Below are 20,512 nucleotides of genomic sequence, written 5' to 3'. Positions count from 1 at the left end.
CAGCACAGAGGACTGTTTGTGTCACAGCTGCTGCAAGGTGTCCCGGCTGTGTGAGCTCTGAATGTCACATCAGATGACTCCTTCCATCACGCAGAGCTCACTCCACACTTTGAATTTTGGAGGACATTCATTACCCACAATCCCCCCCTTTATGTCAAACCAGCCAGACCAAACCTTTTTTATACAATAATGATTCCAATGATTTGAATGAGATGATCCTCCAAACATTCATAAATGTGTAACAACATGTGTATCTGTTCATGTATGAAGTTGTTGTTTCAGGTTTCCTTCTGAACTAGCCCTTTAGCTGTGAGCTAATAAACACACTGGGGGGGGGGGGGATTGTGTTGCTCACACTTCAGGTGATACATGCTCTCCCACACTACTCATGTCGTGTTTCATTTAGTCCACTGAAAACAAAGACTCGGGTCAAAAAATGATAGTTGCATTCCTAACTTCTTGCACTACCAGCAGGTGGAGCTATATGCTACTTGCTAATCTTGTAATCTTGAGTTTTCACCTACATGTTAATTATCGCTGCAGTTTGAACTTAAAGAGGGAGCTCTGTCTGAACACATGTAAACATATTAATAAGAAACTCATTATGAAGACAAACTCGGGTGTGGAAAGTGTTGACTTTACATTAAGATATATCTGAGCAGTAAAGGGAAAGACTTCATTATCTTAATGGAATACTTGTGCTCAGAAAACTTGTTACAAGCATAGATATATAAAGAATATAAAAATAGAGATTACATCATGACATTTTCTTGCATTTAATGAATCAAATGATTAGAGAAGAATCCCCTGATTAAACTGAAGAAAGGTCAAACTCTGCCGAAATAATTTTCAGCATCAATATCCCGAGGAGAAAACTAAAGCTCATCACTCATATTGACAAATTTTATTTGAAGATTTTATTTTTAACTTGGATATTAAAGCTGAAAATAAACTTGGATGACATTCAAGTTGGAGCTTACATGTTCTTCTTAAATAAAGACAACAATCCTTTAGCTCAAGGATAAGGATGAGGATGAGGAAAACCTTTATTGATCCTCCAATGGGGGAAATTTGGGCGTTACAAGAGCTGCAAAAAAGCAGTAAAACATCAATATCAAGGGTGGGATGTTTACCAAAGAAAAGTCCTGAAAAGAGAAAACTGCATGATGATGGTTATTCTCAAGGTCTAAGTCTGCTACATAAGAGGACGGCTTCCAAGTCGAGTGGCTGCATGAACTCGAAAGTGTTACACAGATGGATTATGGGACTGTTTTTTTTTATATTTTCACACCAAACACTGAAATCAGTGTCAGCCCTGCAGGACGCCATAAAGGTCACACTGACAGCGAGCCACACCACAGATGAGAGAGTGAGATGACAGAAGCTACTTGATGTACATGTGAGCACGAGCAGGAGACCACTTAAACGAAGAAGACAAAGACGCCTGTTTTGCTGCAGTTAAGGCAAACAGATGGCCTGCGGGAATACAACTACACTTTTGTTCAGCGTTAAGCTGGTGAAAAAAAAAAAAAAGAGACAGAAAATCTGCAAGAAGAGACAGACACATTTCTTTTCTCACCTTAAATCCTCCACAGACGGAGCAGATGGTCACGATGGTTTTGGAGACAGAGGTGCAGATGTAGCAGGAGTCTGGGTGCTCACTAGAGGGCGCAATCCTAGTTTTCGTACCCTTCTCGGAGTGTTCACTCGCTGACTTTGTTTCAGGAGTTTCTGAGTGGCCCTCACAGGTTCTGGCACTACTTTTATCCTCCTTTGTCGAGTCTGTCGTGAGGTTTGAAGAGGTAGGAGTGTCCGTATTTGGGTTGGAGGGTTCATTGTCTTTGGTCGTCCCGCTCCCCTCCTGTATCAGACTCTTGGGTGAGTCATAAAGGTACCTGAGTGATGATGGTACCTGGTATTCATGTCCAGGGACAGCAGAGCAGGTACAGGGGCTCAGGTCTTGAGCCAAGTGGGGAGGCAAGCTGAAAACAGACCCAAAGTCCTCCCCTGCTGTGATGTCCAGGCTGCCTGTGTAGGAGGAGAAGCTTCCAGAATAAGAGGAATGGCTGCCCGTGGCGATGCCGCTGTCAGACGAGCTCTGCCGGCCGATCTCCTGGAGCTGCCGGGGGGCCTTGGCAGCAGGCCGAACTACCCCTCCTTGGTTGATAGAAAGCTTCTCAGTGCTTTGGAGAGCTGTTTTACTGTGACTGCTGTTTTCAGATGGGTTGGTGGGAGGTTCGGTCCAAATGGCGAGCCGGCTGCCGATGCTGCAATCTGACTGGCTGTTGTCGGATGTGTCAGAGGAGCCAGATATGCTGCGGTCGTCTCCTCCAGCAGACGGGCAGTACGAGGAGGAAACTGCAAAGACAACATGAACGATATTGAATTGAAGGTAAAAGACTTTTATTGATTTATAAAGTTTGGTTATGTTTATCTTTTCATCTAACATTTTTATTTCATTCATTTTTATTGTATTTATTTCATTTCATCTTCTATGTGTTTTTTTAAATTCCTTTTATGTCCAATATTTCTATCTTAAATGTCTTTTTTTTCTCCCCACTTTTATTTCAACACCATGTAGTCTATTAGTCTACAAAGCACCTAGACCAGGGGTTCTCAACTGGTGGGTCCAGACCCATTAGTAGGTCACAGGGAAGAAGTTTTGATTGGGTTACGAATGTGTGCCTGAAAATAAATTATGTCAAAAAGTCCATGAAGTGTTTTAAAACATTTTTTGCTTTCTTCTGTCCCGTGTTTTCAGGGTTTTATTACAAAAATCTGATTGGTTGGGAATTAAATCAGAAATGTGTGTCGTAGTGTCTCTTTCCAATTCCTTTAACTGTAGCTTCATACAAGAAGGCCAAAACATATTCATAGAGGGGGCGGGACAATTTTGATTGACAGACAAACGGTGTCCATGTCTATCCACGCTCGACTTACACACTGAACAAGAGGAGAAAGAGCAGCTGACTTCAAGCAGCGTGCATGGAAACGTCCTGTGTCCAGACCTGGCTGAAATCATCGCCTCCCTCTGCTTTATAACATCGTTTCTTGATTCCATTTTAACAACAGAGAGGCGTGGAGAGGCTTCTTCGTAAAGTGTATAAACCCAGAGAGAGCAGAAAAACACCGCCAGCAACAGTTTAAACAACGGGATTATGTCTGCCATCTCTGACTGTTTGTCTGAGCTCAGCTCTGTTTGACTCTCTGCAGACTGTTTAGGAAAAACGTCTCTCTTGTTAAGTGCAAACCTCAACTTCGCAAACTCTGTGCCCCGTCCGTTTGTAGAAACAGTTGCATATAATCGGGATTCTTTTTAGATTCGTTGCTGTTCTCAGCGATGTTTTTTGCGCCACTGTGAAGCAAAAGGGGGGGAGGGGAAGTGTCTGTGTAGGATCATAGAACTGAATCTGATAGAATGTACAACTGTAGCCCGATACTACAACTACTCTTTGCTTTGGCAGAGCGTCAACACATTTTAATCATTCACTTTCTAAGATGCACACCTCTCTGCTTGAGTATGGAGAAGCTGCTATCATGGTGCATGACGGGGAATGTGTATGAGGGGCATCAACATTAACCATAGTAATGGGGGGACCAAAAAGTGTTCCATGGACAAATCGACCGTCAGAGTCTTTTTTACATGTGCTCAGTGCGGAATGGCGTGGCCCGATGCATCAACATGGCTACTCCTCTGCTTTTAGAAAAAAAGATGAATAATAAGCCTGGAAAGGTGAGTTGGCCTACACCCTCTTCGTCTAAGTTTCATGTGCTCTTTATCCAATAAGTGGGCTCCTTGTAGAAACACTGTCTGTACTTTGTCTTGTTTGAGAAAGCTTAGTATTTCAGAGGGCATGAAAACCATCACGGGCACAGAAGAGGGTGACACTGTAAGAGCAACCCCCCAACCCCGCCCCCCCCCCCCCCCACCCCCACCCCCAGCACACCTCCACCCTGACCCTCACACCTCCAAACACCACCCACAAGGACAAACACAACATCTCCCCTTCCCATGGACACTGCAGCGCTCCTCCTCCTCCTCCCTCCATCTCCACAGACAATTCAACCCCACCTTGACCAAAACATGAAAATCTTCAAATTGCTGCTGCTCTGTCTCCTCCTGGCTGGTTCAGGTCGAATCATCTTCAGGTAAACACCTCCAAGACTAAGCAGACTTCCAAAGGAAAATGCCACATCTCCAACCTGTTTCCATCGACAGGATGGACTGCTCATCAAACATGGACACTATCTACAGGAAAGGACAGCACCAGCTGTACTCTTTGAGAAGGCTGGGGTCCTTTAGCATCTGCAAAAAGCTGCTTCAGATATTTTATGTCTGTCAAGGCCTGTGTCCTCTTCTATTCTGATGTGCTGGAGGTAGAAGAGGGATGCAGCACAGCTGGACAGACGGATGAGTTAGGCACAGAGCTGGACTCTGGACAACTCCCCCCAAACCCTCTGCAGCACCTTCACCAGGCAGAGTGTGTTCAGTGAGCAGCTGTCACAGTCCTGCTCCACTTTGTCTTCCCCATGGTTATACGATTGTACAACACCTCACTGTTATAGCAGGGGGAAGCACACAGCACAGCTGTCTTAAAGACACAACCTCTCCAGTTGCACACTTAAATGTTCATCTTGACAGATACTATCCGTGCAACATTTCACCTTGAAGTACGCACAGAGTCATTTTAAAGTTGCACGACCTGTTTTCACACACAACTGTCCATCGCAACATCAACGCTGCTGTGCAGCTACATAACACAAGGTCAACTCTGATGTGTACAGGTGTGTTTGAAAGTGTACACTGTGGTTTTCTATTCTGTTTCCTGCATTGGTAAACAAAGTTTCATTTCACGTGTGTTCTCTAAGCGGCTCTTGGATGCTCTCACCTTCCCTCTGGATCAATAATTTATCTCATTTCTTTTGTTTTATTGCGGGGTGGACCCCTTTTATAAAATGTACATAATGTGAGACCTTTAACACAGGACATTAACAAGTTTTCATTAGTCAGACAGATGTACTGCTCTTCCAGTGGCCTTCTATAAAAGTATGAGTTTTATTGATTCACGTGTTGTTATGTCTTCTCACTCGTTTCCTCGACCTCTCTGGGGGAAAAAAATGCTTTCATCAAAGAGCATAAATCTGTGTATTGTCAGACCTCTTTCCCCCCGATGTTATAGAGATTATGAATGCTTTGGTGGTGTGTGGTGGAAGATCTGTCACATGAGTAACTTTGAGTGAAGTTCCACAGTTTTTAAACACAACATCGTTTACCTGTGCTGCTCCTGTGTGAGAGCATGCTCAGTCGCTTCTCCAGCTCCTGGGCCTCGTGGTTCAGCTTCTCCTCTGAACTCGTCTGTGTCGAGCTGGGGTCTGTTAAAAACAGAGAGAGAGAGAGAGCATCCAAAGCTTAAATTGCAGCTGTCAAACTATCCGGAAAGTTTAGCGTCTTGCTACACACGTGCAACAAAGACGAGAGCTGCAGTGACAGCGCTGCGAAAACACATGGAGCTGAACCGAAGATGCTTTAAACCACAGGGGTGTCGCTCGTCTTTCTATGGCCTCATTAAAAGAAAAACCTCAGCCACAACATGTCAGTGTGTGTGCGTTTGTCTTCTCGCCGTGACAGGAGTGTCGTGTCCTTTGATTCTGTCTGTGCGGTGTGAGGGCCACGCAGGGGAACACCTTGCAGTATTTGTGCAGCAGGCGGTGTAAAAATAGAGCGACCACGTGTTCATGTCGGTACGCGCTCTGGCTAAAGACCGGCCGTGCTCTTCAAGGATCTAGTGTACCTCAGAGCACCAAGGTCGTGGGATCGATTCTGTTTTTCTCTATTAGAGCCTCCGACGGTTCTCAGTGAAATGTACCAGGACTCGACAAATTGCTAAAGATCACATCGTACATGTGGAGAATCAACCTGCAGCGCTCCAGCGTCCTCAGATTCAAACAAATAATGGATCAGTCGTACAAACTAATGGATGACTTCAGTGAATTCCCCCCTCTGTGTCCTCTGTCTCACATACACGTAAACAGTGTGGTGGTTATATAAATGACTCTTTGAAGTTCTCTAACAGCCCTGCTGGCGAGCTGCAAAATGCTCATCTCACAAACATCAGATTCTTAATGATTCATGTCCAACTAAAACATTTAAAAAGGAGTAAACTCAAATATTTGAACTTTTCTGTTACACATTGATTTTCTTCTTTCTTCTGTGGCAAACTAAAATATTAAAGCTCTACAAACATAAAGAGCCCGATCAACATATTGACGGGTTTCCTGCTGAGAAACAGATTTTTTCTCAAGGCATCCCAGGAATTTCAAAAACATATTACTTCACCTTTTCTGAAGAGTTATGTGGCCTCAGAAACACTTTGACTTCAAATAGATTGAAGGTTAACTATCTAGTGTACCTCAGACCACCAAGGTCATGGGATCGATTCTCTTTTTCTGGGAAATTGTAAACAATAGTTGAAGGACGAATGTGCCGCTTTTTGATCCAGTGGATGGCGCCCCTGAGCGCCAGCATGAAACCAAAACAAACACCATCGCTGCGTTAGCAGGCTAATGTTAGCACACTTAAGTTAGAGCTTAACTTCACATTGCATGTACAGTTTACACAAAATGACTGTAATGTAAAAACCCTCATGTAACAATAAACAAGCATTAAGTATTTTAGTCTCCTTCCCTCTCGTCTTTGACTAAAACAGCTTCATCCACAAGGGGAAGAGCCTGCCGTCCCATCTATGTAAACAAGATGTAAACACGGCTACAACAACAACAGAGCTAGCAGGACTTGTGCTTCTCACTTGCTGTAGACAGTCACTAAGACACATTCACAGAGGATTTAGGGTTTTCATCTCAGCTGTATTTAATTATGTGTAAATTTTCGCACACTCATCCTTTAAGATGTGTAAAAACTGAAGGCCGTAAGCAGAGGTTTCTGTAAAGGAATGCCATGTATTCATGTATGTATGTATGTATGTATGCATGTATGTATGTATGTATGCATGTATGTATTTATGCACTTTATTGCACTGTTAGCACTTGTGTGCAATGTCTTACTCTTGTTTCTATTCTGTCGTGTTATGCAGCAGCCTGTACGTTCAAGGCAAATTTCCTTTGAGACTAAATAAAGTCATCTTGAATCTTTATATCAGATGTCACTCAAAGATCTGATTTCTTCTGGTTTAAAGAATCAAGTGCTTGACACATTAATAAAAGTGAACCAAATGTGCCAACAAAGGACACTTACACAGACATATTACACAGTGTCTGTCATGATTGAATACAAATAACAGACGGTGTTGTACAGTTACAGTCAACACTTAAAGCTGTTTGGAAAGAAACACTAGAGGTGACACTACCTGCTCCTGTTAAGAGATTCAACATTAAACCTGCCAGCTCTCATGTTCTTATTATCTGATCTCTTGTAAGCACGTGTCCTTGTCTTTGGAACAACCAACACATTGACGGAACGGATCAAACAGAGCCAAAGCAAAGGAAGTACTTGGTATTGGAGTTAGGACATTGACTTTCCTTTGGGATCAATAAAGTATCTATCTATCTATCTATCTATCTATCTATCTATCTATCTATCTATCTATCTATCTAGAGGTATAGGAAAAAATGGTTTATGTAAAAGGATAGGATATTACTTTATTGATCCCCAATGGGGAAATTCAATTAAAAGTCGACATTCTTCTCTTTTAAGATTTAAAATCATTTCATAACTTAATTTCTTTTTAGCTCTTTAACTCAGTAGAGCAAAATAGAGCAACACAACTTTAGCCGGTCTCACAGATGAGAGCACATTTTGAAGTATGTACTAATTCATAAACAGACCATGAGTCGATGGATCCGTGAATCCAGAATCGTTTTGAATCGAAAATCGAATCTGAATCGAACTGTGACCCAAAGAATTGAAATCGAATTAAATCTTGAGACACCCAAAGATTCCCAGCTCTAATATTGACACACTTGAGGATCCTCATTTGTCCAATGGTGGCTGTATAACTCTGAGCTGTGTATTTAATTTATGTAAAAGGGATCAAAAAAGCTGAATTTTGCTAAATAATATGAAGGGAATTAGAGTTGCTCATATTTAGGAGTTAATAAATGTTCAACTTTAGTTATGCATGTTTTACACATTAGTACATGCAACAATAACTCACGTTTCCTATACTGCTATCTTCCCCACTTCTTTTTTAGCAGCCAATCTGAATTTCGTATGTTGCAGTCCACTAGGCGGATTTCTTTTTGCCTACTCTGCGACATTTTCCATTGAATGTTTTGAAACTTGAAGCTACAATATATATTTGATATCCTTGAGATTGAGACAGAGAGCAGGAGAGTTGAAGGCGGAGGGAGGTGGACACATGAGAACATGTGACGGTGACAGACAGATTAAAGAAGCCTGGGGACATCACGGCACTTAATCAAAATAAAAGGTGGATGGGTTTCATCAGGGTCCTGTGTAGGACACAGACCTGGACAAGGACTGTGATGTGACATTCAAGTAAAAATGAGGGACACCATTAAGGGCAGTAGGGAGGAATAAGATGAATCTGAAATGAAGCAGAGGTACAGGAGGGGAGGTGGAGGAGTGTGGTGGTGGGTGACCGAGTATGAAATGAAGGAGAGCGGCAGCAGTGGAATCCTGTGGATGAGGTTACATACATGCCCGGAGTGATTAGGAGGCTTTGGCTGCTCTGCTTGTGTGAACTGTTGACTTTGACCCCCCTCCCTCCCTTTAGACATCCTCCCTGCTATTTATTCTAGTAGGCACCACAATAATAAGAGTATGAGCTCAACCTGCCATCGGGCGGCAAGATGTGTGAAAACAAGAATACCCACAAGCCCCCACAGCTGCCCGGTCAACATTTCCTGTTAAGTTTCAGATTGAGCGAGAAAACGCTTTAAAACCGCTAGTGTGGAAAAAGGAAGGTGTGAAAGTGCACAGCGGGACAGCAGAGCTTTAGTCACATTTCATGTAGCATCCAAATGTGTTATTAAAAGAACAGAAATAGACGGAAACACATCCATGAGTTACTAGGATGAGGGGTGTTTGTATAAAGGAACAGTTCAACTTTTCTGGTGGTTGGACACTTAAAAGCTTCTGGGAGGATTTTTTTCGGGTTCACTGGCACCAGGCAACTCGTACTGTACCTGGGCACGCTTCTTCCTCAAAATCCAGTTTGTTCGACAAGTGTGAGTGCTGCGATCCATGCTCATCGGCCCTGGCACTGATGGAGCAGGTGTGCTTTGGATCAGTGAAGTTCATGCAAAGGCACGAGCACAACGTTGGAAGTACAATCAATCCCCAACTCCTTTATGAAGAAATCCCAGATTGTTCTGGCTGTATCAAACTACAACTGCTCAAAGTCAGTACGGGGAGCTGCCATGTTCTCTGTGTTGTTCTCCGATGTGCAGGCGAGGACTTTTTCAAGTCCAAAGAACACTTCATGATCACGTAAAGCCATGCGCGTGTTGTATTACGATGTTATGTACATGAGGTAACCGTGCTCAGGCCCGGTTAGACCTGGAGAAATGTGAACGCAGGCCAGCGGGGGAATAGTGAGAGGGGGGGGCAATCGTACTTAAGCGCAGTACAGGACAACTTTATCTAGTGTAAGTGCACTCTTAACAAGTTTTAAAACAGACCAACATGATTACAGATACTTCAGTTACAAAAACAAACAACACCATGACTGCTGTCTAATATTTCCTAACGGCTGCTAACCCTGCCGTGGGGTCTGCGTCACACACACAGATCTACGCTGCCATGAGTGGAAATGCATAGAAAAGATTGAAACTGAGAAATATGTTTCACACATACAGGACAGCAGGTTGAGCCTTTCCAAGTCGCAAAGAAAGAAGACGAACTCCTTCATCCACCTGGGTCAGAAAAACCTGACAGTTTTATTCGAAAATACTTCAGTCTCAAATAGATGCCAATGCTCAACGAAGGCAGGGGGAGCTCAGAAGGGAAAACGTTGAAAAGCTTTCATTTCAATTCGAATGGTGATTTTTCTCTTGATCTCATTTACCTCGAGCCACGTTAAAATGTCTGTTCTGTCTTGCTGCTAAATGCTCCTTTGTTCACAAGCCAGCTACTAACTTTGTCTATTATTTATGCTGAACGCGTCATCTGCAGAATGATTACAAGCTGGGTCGTTTCACAAGGGGAAAAAAAAAACAAATAACACCTGCTCAGGGCTTAAACGGCGATTTCTGATAATAAATCAGATCAAAAACATTCTCGTGTAAAAGGGCACTAAAACTCTCAATCTGATAAAAAAAAAAACGGGCGATTTGGAAATGCAACTTTCTGTCGGGCAAATAAATTAGCAGATGATTTGATAAATGTGTCAGCAGAAGAGGAGAACAGAGGAGCTGAGGGCGAACATGCCGGAGCGCAGCGTGCTCATTAAACACACTCACCTCACCGTCTTTGACAAATTGATGTCTTGCCAGACAACCCTGCTGTTACAGGAGTAATAGAAACCTAATGACTGTTTGGAACTGGGCCCATCATCCAGCTTACACTCCAACAGTGGCACTACACTACAACCTCAACTATACATAGACTACAACTGAATGTGCTGCTATAATCAGAGTTAGTACAGTCGTTATCCTCTCCCTGATGACCGAAGAGACACGAGGCTCTACATTGGACACAGTACACCTAAAGTAAGGGTTTAGGATTAAACTGAAGTTATACATTTCTTCTGAAGATTATCCAATTACGTTTAAAAAAAAAAACAGCTGTCAGTCATAATTTTATAACATCAAAGCACATGAAGGAGTCCTCTGACTCATTCGGCCAAGAATGGACGGATTCCAGCAGCACACCTAAAAGCTACGACAAATCCCTAGAGGCACAGGAGGGGAGTCAGACAGGGTTTGCTCCCCTCTCAATGGCCACTGTTGACTTTAATGTTTAGTGATACTCCCTTGGCAACAACTCAGCTGCTAATTAGCCACGTAATGATGACAGAGAGATCCGACGTTCTCCCTTTAAATACAATCCGAAAAACTAATCTTTTCCCCTCTTACACACGGTTGGGTTTTCAGTCCTGTTCAGCCACCCAGCTTTAAACACCTCGTGTACTGACCTGGCAAAACTGGCCGCAGTCCAAAAGGGCCTCTGGTGGGGGAGATGCCTCGGACGACGCAGTCGAACAGAAAGCTGATCTGCTCGCTCTCAGCAGATGCCAGCAGAAACACACCAGCCCCTGTGGAAAGCAGACTTTATTAGTGTCGCGTCGTTTTTCACAGGACTCAAACATCCGCTAGCAGAGCAAGTAGACTGGAACCAGTTAAATGGGAATCTGCTGCTCATCTGAAATACCAATCTGACTGATCATTTGTCGGGCTGCTAATAAGATCCTTTTAATCAACCATTAAGTCATTAATAATGTGGTCCTAATGTTGTTTGAAATTGAATGAAAGCCCAACAGATTGCCTCCAACTTGCTTTGTCAAATCAAACGGTTTGATTTCTATCGAACGCGTCAAAGAAAATTCAGACCTTCTCACAGGTGACAAACTGAAACGAGTGATGCTGTGCTTTGACTCAGCAGCAGCACTTGAAGTTAATTTCAACAGATCAGAGAGTGGGGGTTTAAAAACATTTGTTTTGGGAGTGATTCAAAGTCAGCGTGCCACTTTCGTCATCACTGTCATTCACTCAGACCTGAAAGTTTGAAAGCCACATGAATGTCTCTTACACACAAAACTCAGCAGGAGGAGAAGCAGCATGTGTGACAGCAGAATATTCCACTCTGATTTTGGAGCTTCTCCTGCGGCCCCCCCCCCCCCCATCATAGGTTCTTCTGTAGAATGTCTGAGTGAGCTGACGTGACGACGCAGCACGATGTTATCCGAATGATTCACCCGATGGATAGATAGATAGATAAATACTTTCTTGATCCCGACAGAAATTCAAGCAGATGGAGTACGAGGGGGTGGTATTGTTAATACAGACTGTCTGAACATGACCGGTACGATCTTTCCGCCACGTAAATATAAGCAAATATGCTCAATACAGTGTAATACAGCGGACACGTTTAAAAAAAAATTAAAATGCCATTAAAGAATCTGTTTCCTCTTCACTGCCTCTTCTTTTCACATTCATTTCAAATGTCATCGAAGGTGATACAGGAATGCAAAGGTGAAAGGTTGTGCTCCACAGACCTCCCTCTGACAGTACAAATGGCTGAACATTACAAGGCGTCAACAATAAAAAAGGGTCATCATGTCACGCTGTCCCTGAGACCACCCGTATCAAAGCAGGCTTCAATCACATTCCCAGCACTCCGCTGACCGTGAGCGGGGGTCAGAGCTCAGCTCCAGCCGTCACACAATGTATCACCTGCTAAGTGGAGCTCATTTGTATTCATTTAAGTTGTATTTCTTCATCTACTTTCGCGTGGCATTATGTGGACGGGAGGGGGGGGGGGGGGGGGGGGGCACATTCTCTTTCTATCTCGTCACTTCTTAAGGACACACGGGCGCTCAGGTCTTCATGTTTGACAGCAGGTGACTGAACATCAAGCTGCATCGCCAGAAGCTGGAGCACAACAAACAAACAAAGAACAGGGGGCCAGGGTTTTGTTCAGTTACAACCTGATACAAGATTCAGTCTAAGAACAAAACAGCTCCTGTGAACCCGTCTGCTCTCCAGAGAGAGAAAACACAGCATCCATACCAAGTAACACAAGTCAAGACGTGGGAAGTGTAAATGTGTTTGTATCTCCTCTGGCTGGTCCGAGAGACCTTTTTCTTCTCACAACAGTAAAGTCATCCAGGTAGGCAAACTCGGAAGGAAGAGTATAAAGCTTCTGGTCAAATTCTACTACTTACAGTTGTACTGACTTATTTTGCTCTAGAAAATGTAAACAACAGCTCTTTCAGCTCGTTTGCTGTTAACAAACTTCAGCCCTGTTTTTTTTTAGCTTTTATCCCAAAAGCACCGTAATCAAACTCAGCCGTCGCCACGTCTTCGTACGTCCATATTGATTTTGCGGCGGCGTAACTCTGGTGCGCCCCTCACAATGGGTGAATTCACAATGCGTTTTGGTAGAGAGGGAGCTCCACACACACACACACACACACACACAGTCAGACAGGCACGCACACAGCACTGCGCTCCCTTCCTTGTTACTCCCTTCAAAGACAGTAGAAGGTCCCCCCCCCCCGTTACACCTCCATGACATTCAGACTGAAGGCTAAATGTCACCGAGGCTTAAATATCACAGCTTGAAAAGTCTGAATAGCTCTTTTTTTTATTCTGTTGAAGTGATTGTGACTATATTCAAAGCAGCACAACAAGATCTACAACCCTGATTTATTATGACACTACTTTTGCTCTTTAACATCCGAAGAGGTCGCGTGTTTCTCTCAGCTTTGAGTTTGAGAACTTTTTCCACCGAATCCAAACGGTGATCTTGGGGGATGCAAAAACAAAACAATAAATTACTGTGAGAGAATTTCAAATGCATTTATTTTTTTTGTTTTTCCAAAAAAATACCAAACAATGAACTAAAAGACTGACACAAAAAAAAAAAAAATCTCCCTGAAGCTGAGAGGAAGGCCCTTCTCATCACATCACATCACTGATTTCCTGAATTTCCCTCGGGATCAATAAAGTATTTATCTATCTATCTATCTATTTATCATCACGTCATTTGATCTATTGTTAATAATCATCTTTCAGCTGCTGCTTGATAAATTGGTCTGATTGTCAAGAAATCAAAAAAGCCTGATTTTAATTATGGCTGCAATTACTGAAAGAACTGTTTTCATTTAATTCATTCATGTTTTCACTTTCCATTCATATGCGAGGATTTCTTAAATATGTTTGATCTGCTTAATCTCTGAAAGTAGCCTGAAGTGCTGTGTTCTCCTGCCTAAATTGTTTTAGTTAAGAATCGTTCATCACGTCTGTTATTTAATATCCATCAGGGACGTTCGCAGTAAAGATGCCTTTCCTTCTATTTCCTTCTCCGGCTACGTGTGTCTGTTTTTACTTTGTTGTTCAGTGACTCATGACGGTCTTCCCAGCTGAAGCAGTGAAATGTTCAGCTAAAGCAAAGTAGAAGTTCACTGTTTATCCCTTGTTTATTTATTTTCTGTCCTTAGTTTATCAGATATATAATCAAATGGTAAATTAACTTGAGCCTGTTTAACGCTTTTCTAGTCTTCTGACGACTCAAAGCGCGTTTACACCGCAGGTCACAACTCGACATGCACAAACTGATGTTAGAGGCTGCTTTGTAAAGTGTCCATCAGAAGTAACTGATCCATTCATACACCGCTGATGAAGCAGCAGGAGCAACTTGGGGTGAAATGTCCTTCCCAGAGACACATTAGACATGACGTCCGCAGGGTCTGAGTGAAGGACTCTACCGACCGAGTCACAGTGTGTGTGTCGTATTTTAACATACAGTGAACCTCAAAGGACACTCATTATAAACACCTTAGCGTTCAGTTCAGATTAAATTACGAGATCCCTGTAAGATAAAACGATGAACGAGCACAGGGACAAAATGTCACGCAGAGCAGCAGACTGTGTGTGTGTGTGTGTGTGTGTGTGTGTGTGTGTGTGTGTGTGTGTGTGTGTGTGTGTGTGTGTGTGTGTGTGTGTGTGTGTGTGTGTCTGCTTTAACCAGAAGAGAGAGGTCTGGCAGAGTTACACTCCCTGTGCTGAGAGATTACATGTCACAGGAATGCACGCCCTTCAACACACATTTGGATGCACCTTCATGTTTACACACACATTTCCTTTTTCTTTTCGATGATTTTCAACTCATGTGGGATCTGAACGTCAAAAGGTTAATGACGGTAAATAAATCACACATGATTTGAGCCGTCTCTGCCTCCACAAACCTGGAGGGATCGGCTCGAGATGGGTTTACATCACAGGGACACACACCGCTCCGAGGGTTATGACAGAGCTCAGGTAGGACTCGTGTTTCTCAAAAACATCTTCCCTGCGGTGATGCATGATGCTGAATTTTTCGTGCACAAACTGAATCGACTCCTGCAGCGGGTGTCTTGATGTCATGAAGCGGCGGATTTTTTTTGTTGTTATTTTTTTTGTTTTTTTTTCTAAAATACAATCTACCAAGCCAGAGCAAAGCAGCACAAGAGCAAAGAGGAAAAATACGTTTGCAGCCTTTTACATCATATGTTGCTCATTACTCATGTGGGTAAATAACATCCCCAATAATAGCCAAGTCTATCAGCTTTATTAAACATAATTAGATTCATTGCACTCATACCACCCAGGGCCAAGCCTATGATGACATCCAAACACATTTCATATAAATATCACACCCACATGTGACTGTTTAACTTCATATGCAAAAGGCATTCAGATCCTTTCAACAAATAGCGTGTGTCGTGTATTGAGTCATTTCAAACCAAGGAGGGAAGTTTTAGCCGACATCCTTCGGTCGATTGGTCAATAAGCTCTAGACCAATCAAAATCTTATCGCTCAGACAGTTCAGCTGTTACCTCCGTGTGATTAATTTAAAAACAAAACAAAAGAAAATAAGCGGCAAATAAACACAACAGTTATCGCTTTAGCATTAAGGTTGATACACGTAGCAGCCATGCTGGATTTCAACTCTACTAAATTTTCTCAGAGTTTCTGAAGTGGAAATCTGACTTCAGGGGGCGTTCCAGTTGATTTCCCACTTCTGATATAAACTGGAATGCAGCGATAGATGCCCAGGTATATTCACAGCTCTTAATCCATAGAAGAGAGAGCAAGAGACAGAGAGAAGTAATATATTATCATTTAAAATGATTATCAGTAAGCATCATTATATATTATTATAAGTAGAAGAACTCTGCCCACGCCCACGCCCACACACACACACACACACACACACACACACACACACACACACACACACACACACACACACACACACACACACACACACACACACACACACACACACACACAGAGAGAGAGCTAACAGCATCTCTGTACACTGGTGCTAGTTGTAGCCTCTAGGCAGTCATTAAGGGGGAAACCGTCTCCTTACAGTGTCCATTGCAAAATTCACAAAGCGTCACTTACAGCTACACACAGTGAAGTGGAAACAGTGGAGCAGAAAACATCTGCTGAGAGCAGGTGGTAACTGCACTGCAGTATTTATCAGAGATCCTGTTATAGCCAGACTTTCCAGCGATCAGCAAAACATTCCACCTCTAGACGTTTAAAATAAAGTGTTCAATCTGTTTATGAACGTAATCAGGGCTTGAGTCAGCCTGGGGCTGTCAATGACTCCACGCTTCATCCACATCTGTGCAGACGATCTGGAGCCGTTACTCATGAGGTTGCAAGTTTTTACACCGAGGTGCTGCAAAAAGCTTCTTATGTTAACTTTAAGACAGGGTTCACTGATTACACTGTCACTTATTACGTTGGTGTAAAGATAGGCTAACATCTGGACAGATCTTATTTCAGTCGACCAAGTTTTTCTTTGGTTGTAAAGTTGGTAAAGTTGTTACAATAACGTTAGGGGACATTCCTCTGATAAGCCTATTGCTCAAAAAACAAGGGTCTGATATCAGTCAGTCAATGTGAGGACGATTAATTATCCCCCCAAAATGTCCTGATTCACCAGAGATGAGTCGTCAGAAAAACTACCAAAAATACCTCAAGCAGCTGTGCTGCCATCATGAACGGATATTTGACTGCAACTAGAAACAAGTGTTTAAAAACGATCGTTAGACAACAGAAGACAATAAGTTAAGTAAGACAGGAGTGTAAAGTCAATCAAAGCTATTTCACAATGGAGATGGGTGCTCTTTGAAATACCAAATCCTATATTTAACAACCACTTGGCTAAGTGCATGGGGTCTGTCCATGTTGATACACTTCATGACTTTTCTAAACTGTCACAACAAAGTTGGGAGTAAGCCATCGTCTAAAAATCCCAACCTGGGTTCTCTATCTACAGGGCATGTGGTTCTGCTGTGATGGACAGGAAACTGACGGTTTAAAAAATTTTTTTTTTTAAAACAAAGAAAATTCCAGAAAGTCGACGTGTTGCTAAGCTTCACCTGTGCAGCCGCAGATCTACGCCTGGACCCACCTCGGGGTGAAAGGGTCCGAGTAACCCTGCTCTGAAACCTGATTTACAACCCTGCGCTCCCTTCGATCGTTAACAAAACTAATCCACAAACAGCAAACCAAAGGAGACAAAGTGTGAATAAAGGCGTGGAGACGTCTCCACTTTGCCCTTTTCTAATCTGTTCAGCAGCCATTGTGCTGTGAGAAGGATCCTCTCTTCCACAGACTGCTGCATTAAAGCAACAAATGAATCATCTGGAATCACAGCCGGTGTTTATTTAGTCTCTTTGAAAGAGACATAAGCAGAACACAGCCCTCATGGCAATTTTATGAGCTATTAATCTCTAATGATGCCGCCCAATTTTACTCCAGAGACTCTCTTGTCATAAGATGAGTGTTTGATGTTTGTGCTTTACACATTTGGTTTGATATCCGCACGTTACACAAGATCTTAAGTACTTTCTGTTCTTTCATGTAACTTCAGCTTTGATTCATTTTTCTGTGTCCATTTTGCTTTTGATGTTTTAATTCAAATCCCTCCGTTCAAACAAAGCCTCACTGTTTGTGCTATCATATCTCTTAATAGACCTTTTTTATGGACCCTTCCGTCCACCCGCATCATTCCCAAACACGCAGTGTTCCGTTTCAGACTAATAACTAATTTTCTCACTTTTAGGGCCCATCTGCCAAACCCCAGTTTTAGAAGCATAATAATAGCTACAGGGCCAATGTTCCTGCACTAAACAACAACAGAGGAGAAGTTTCACTTACAGTAACCACATCTTGTTCCTCCCTCAAACACAAACCCGTTGGGTACAGGTCCATATCTGCGTAGGTCTGGAAGGTTCCAGTGTCCAATGATGACAGGAGGGACATCCCGGGCCAGAGTCAGCAGGTTGTTGCACAAATGAAGAGTTGCAGGTCCACTCTCCAACTTGGTCCCTGGTAGCACTCCAACACTGAATCTGTGAACTAAATATGAAGAAGAAGAGAAAAAAAAGTATAAAAACAAAACTGGCCAACTCCTCAAACATAAACCTATGAATAATTCTTTCCTTTCAAAATATAACATGATCGTATCTATAGAGGGACCTGCATCGTTGGAGATGGGCCTATCTGAAACTGCTGTCTGCTAAAGAAACAACTAACTGACAATTTCCATGTCGTCCTCGCGCACTGTGGGACGGCACACACTCACGGCACACACTCACGCTGGGTCTGTTTCTGGAGCGTAAGCGGAGCCATGAGACGCAGCACACACATCACAGGAGAACCACAAGATCCCGCGGGACTGAAGAGAGAAACAGGAAGACAACAGGCTGCTTTGCCTATCTGAGATTCAGTCGTCGTTTGTCGTCCGCCGGTTTTGACTTAACGTCGATAAAGTGGGAGAAAATACAATCATGAGTCTGTAGATTGGATTTTATTTTGAAACCGACTGGACGCTCTGCGCGTTGAATTGTCTGACTTCCTGCCCGCCTCGATCTATTCGGTCCAGCTTGACGAGTGCTTGCAGCGAGCAGAGAGAGAGAGAGAGAGGAAAAAAGAAACGAGGTGTTAGGGTTCAAACTGCGTGCCACGTCGCACTGCGTCCCTTGTGAGCAGTCAGGACACTCCGATAATAAAAAAGTAAATCAAGTGGATTTTATCGCTGACACTTGCTCCCATTGCACCAACCAATACTGTTAGGACAGGCTAGATGCTAAAGACTAGAGTCCTATACATAGTTGAGGTTAAAGAAGGGGGCAGGTTTAGCTCCTTGTTCAGCAGTGTGACTGAGAAGAATACAAATTTGAGATGGTCCTTTGTGATTTTATGCACTTGTCTGACAAATAGTCTCTTCAGTTATGGCTCAAACCTTCTATTGGAGTGTATTTCTATAGTAGGGAAATATGTGAATGCATCATTGGAGCCGGTTGAATTGAATGTGGAGATATAAGGTTCATTGTAGGGGCTGCACAATCTACATGTGAGCAGCCTGGGGATAAACAAACAGCCATAGGTTAAAGTCAGAATCTATCAGCGTGAAGACGAGCAGAAAAAATCTGCAATTCGCCTTTACTGGCTAGAAAACAGAGTTGCTCACACACACACACACACACACACACACATCTATGACTTCAGCTCCGTTTTCCATTTCAATCACCAATAAAAGGAGAAACAGCTGCACACGAGAGAATGAAACCAGCGAGAAAAACAGGCTTAGATCTGATGCCCAATGCAATCAATCAAAACCTGTCAACGTCTGGGTGAGCGGAGTCCTTTTGTTGTTGCTTGTAAGACAACAAAGTGGAAAACTGGGGAAATTAAACCAAGCATGCACACTAAATTTGGGTTTCTGCCTGGGAGTTTGTTGAACTCCCCCCCCCCCCCCCCCCCCCCGCAGCGCTTAAACGACCTGCACCAAGTTCACCAGGTGCGATTGACGGAGGGGATCATGAGGAAATGTCTGCGAGCTGCAACAAGTCATCACTCAGGTTAAGAAAGATTCATACACTGTCACAAACAAAAGGCTCTGCGGGGCCCTGTGGCCCTCAGCCCGGGCTGGCAGGTGACATTTCAGTCGGCTTGGACACACACCACTCAGTGCCATTAAGCACTGGACCACACACACACATTTTTAAGGGGCTCTCTACAAAGCACATGCCAGATTGGAAGGAACAACTGCGATGCAATTTGTCTTTAGCACCATGTCCTTATCCTCACTATCACGTCTCATCACACTGTCGTTAGTGAGTTCTGGACTCTGGCCTGCAGTTGTACAGTACTGTGCTATTTATAGCTCCTTTAAGTTCGACGCTTACATAACTGCAGAGCCACGCTGTATACATGTCAATCAAACACTCTCGTCACGCCTGGCTATAAATTCACATGAAAGACTTTGATGCCTTAAATGTGTCGAGCACTGAGATGCAAGCAAAATGAAAAATGTGGATTTCATTTATCGAGCAAGTGTTGGACTTATTCAGACTCCTGACCTTTTGAAGTGTTCGTGAGGTTACCTGTACATTATTGAGAGCGCCTGCTGTACAAATGTTAACATCTTGGCCAGCTTTTACATGAACACAGCAGCTTTGTTGGATTCATCTCTGTGCCGCTTGTTTTTTTGGGGGGTTTTTTATGTGCTCATATTCAACACGCTCTAAATAGAACTTGCTTCTTAGTGAGTGTTGCGTGTTTTTTTTTTTTAATCACTAACTAGGCAAACATTCCTGATCTGGACTGAGCCAATGAATTGAATTTCCAGGTTCACGCGTAATGGTTTAGGTTGCTTCCTATCGTCAGGATGGTTTTGACTTTGGTATCACATTAGGACAGATAAGTGTTTCAGCTCCAGTTCTTTTTGTAAAGTTTGTTTGTGGATCAACCAGAACCCTCCGATCCTTTACATGTGCATACCCATTTGTTATGGTAAAAACG

General features: G+C 43.1%; 1 protein-coding gene across 5 annotated transcripts in view; it reads right to left on the bottom strand.

Annotated features, from left to right (window-relative positions):
- Positions 1-20,512, bottom strand: part of LOC306841207 (protein Dok-7-like) — a 50,737-nt gene that overhangs the window by 26,470 nt on the left and 3,755 nt on the right. For all 5 annotated transcript variants that reach the window (XM_079370935.1, XM_079370938.1, XM_079370936.1 and 2 more), the window contains exons 4-7: positions 17,864-18,064; positions 11,115-11,234; positions 5,275-5,373; positions 1,580-2,358 (exon numbers count right to left, since the gene is read on the bottom strand). In XM_079370935.1, the coding sequence (XP_079227061.1) occupies positions 1,580-2,358; positions 5,275-5,373; positions 11,115-11,234; positions 17,864-18,064 (1,199 nt within the window). The remainder of the gene's footprint in view (positions 1-1,579; positions 2,359-5,274; positions 5,374-11,114; positions 11,235-17,863; positions 18,065-20,512) is intronic.

The sequence above is a fragment of the Symphodus melops genome (genome assembly GCF_947650265.1).
Source record: "Symphodus melops genome assembly, chromosome: 20".
NCBI lineage: Eukaryota > Metazoa > Chordata > Actinopteri > Labriformes > Labridae > Symphodus > Symphodus melops.
Note: the sequence above shows the minus strand (reverse complement) of the source record. Positions and strands in the feature narration are given on the sequence as shown.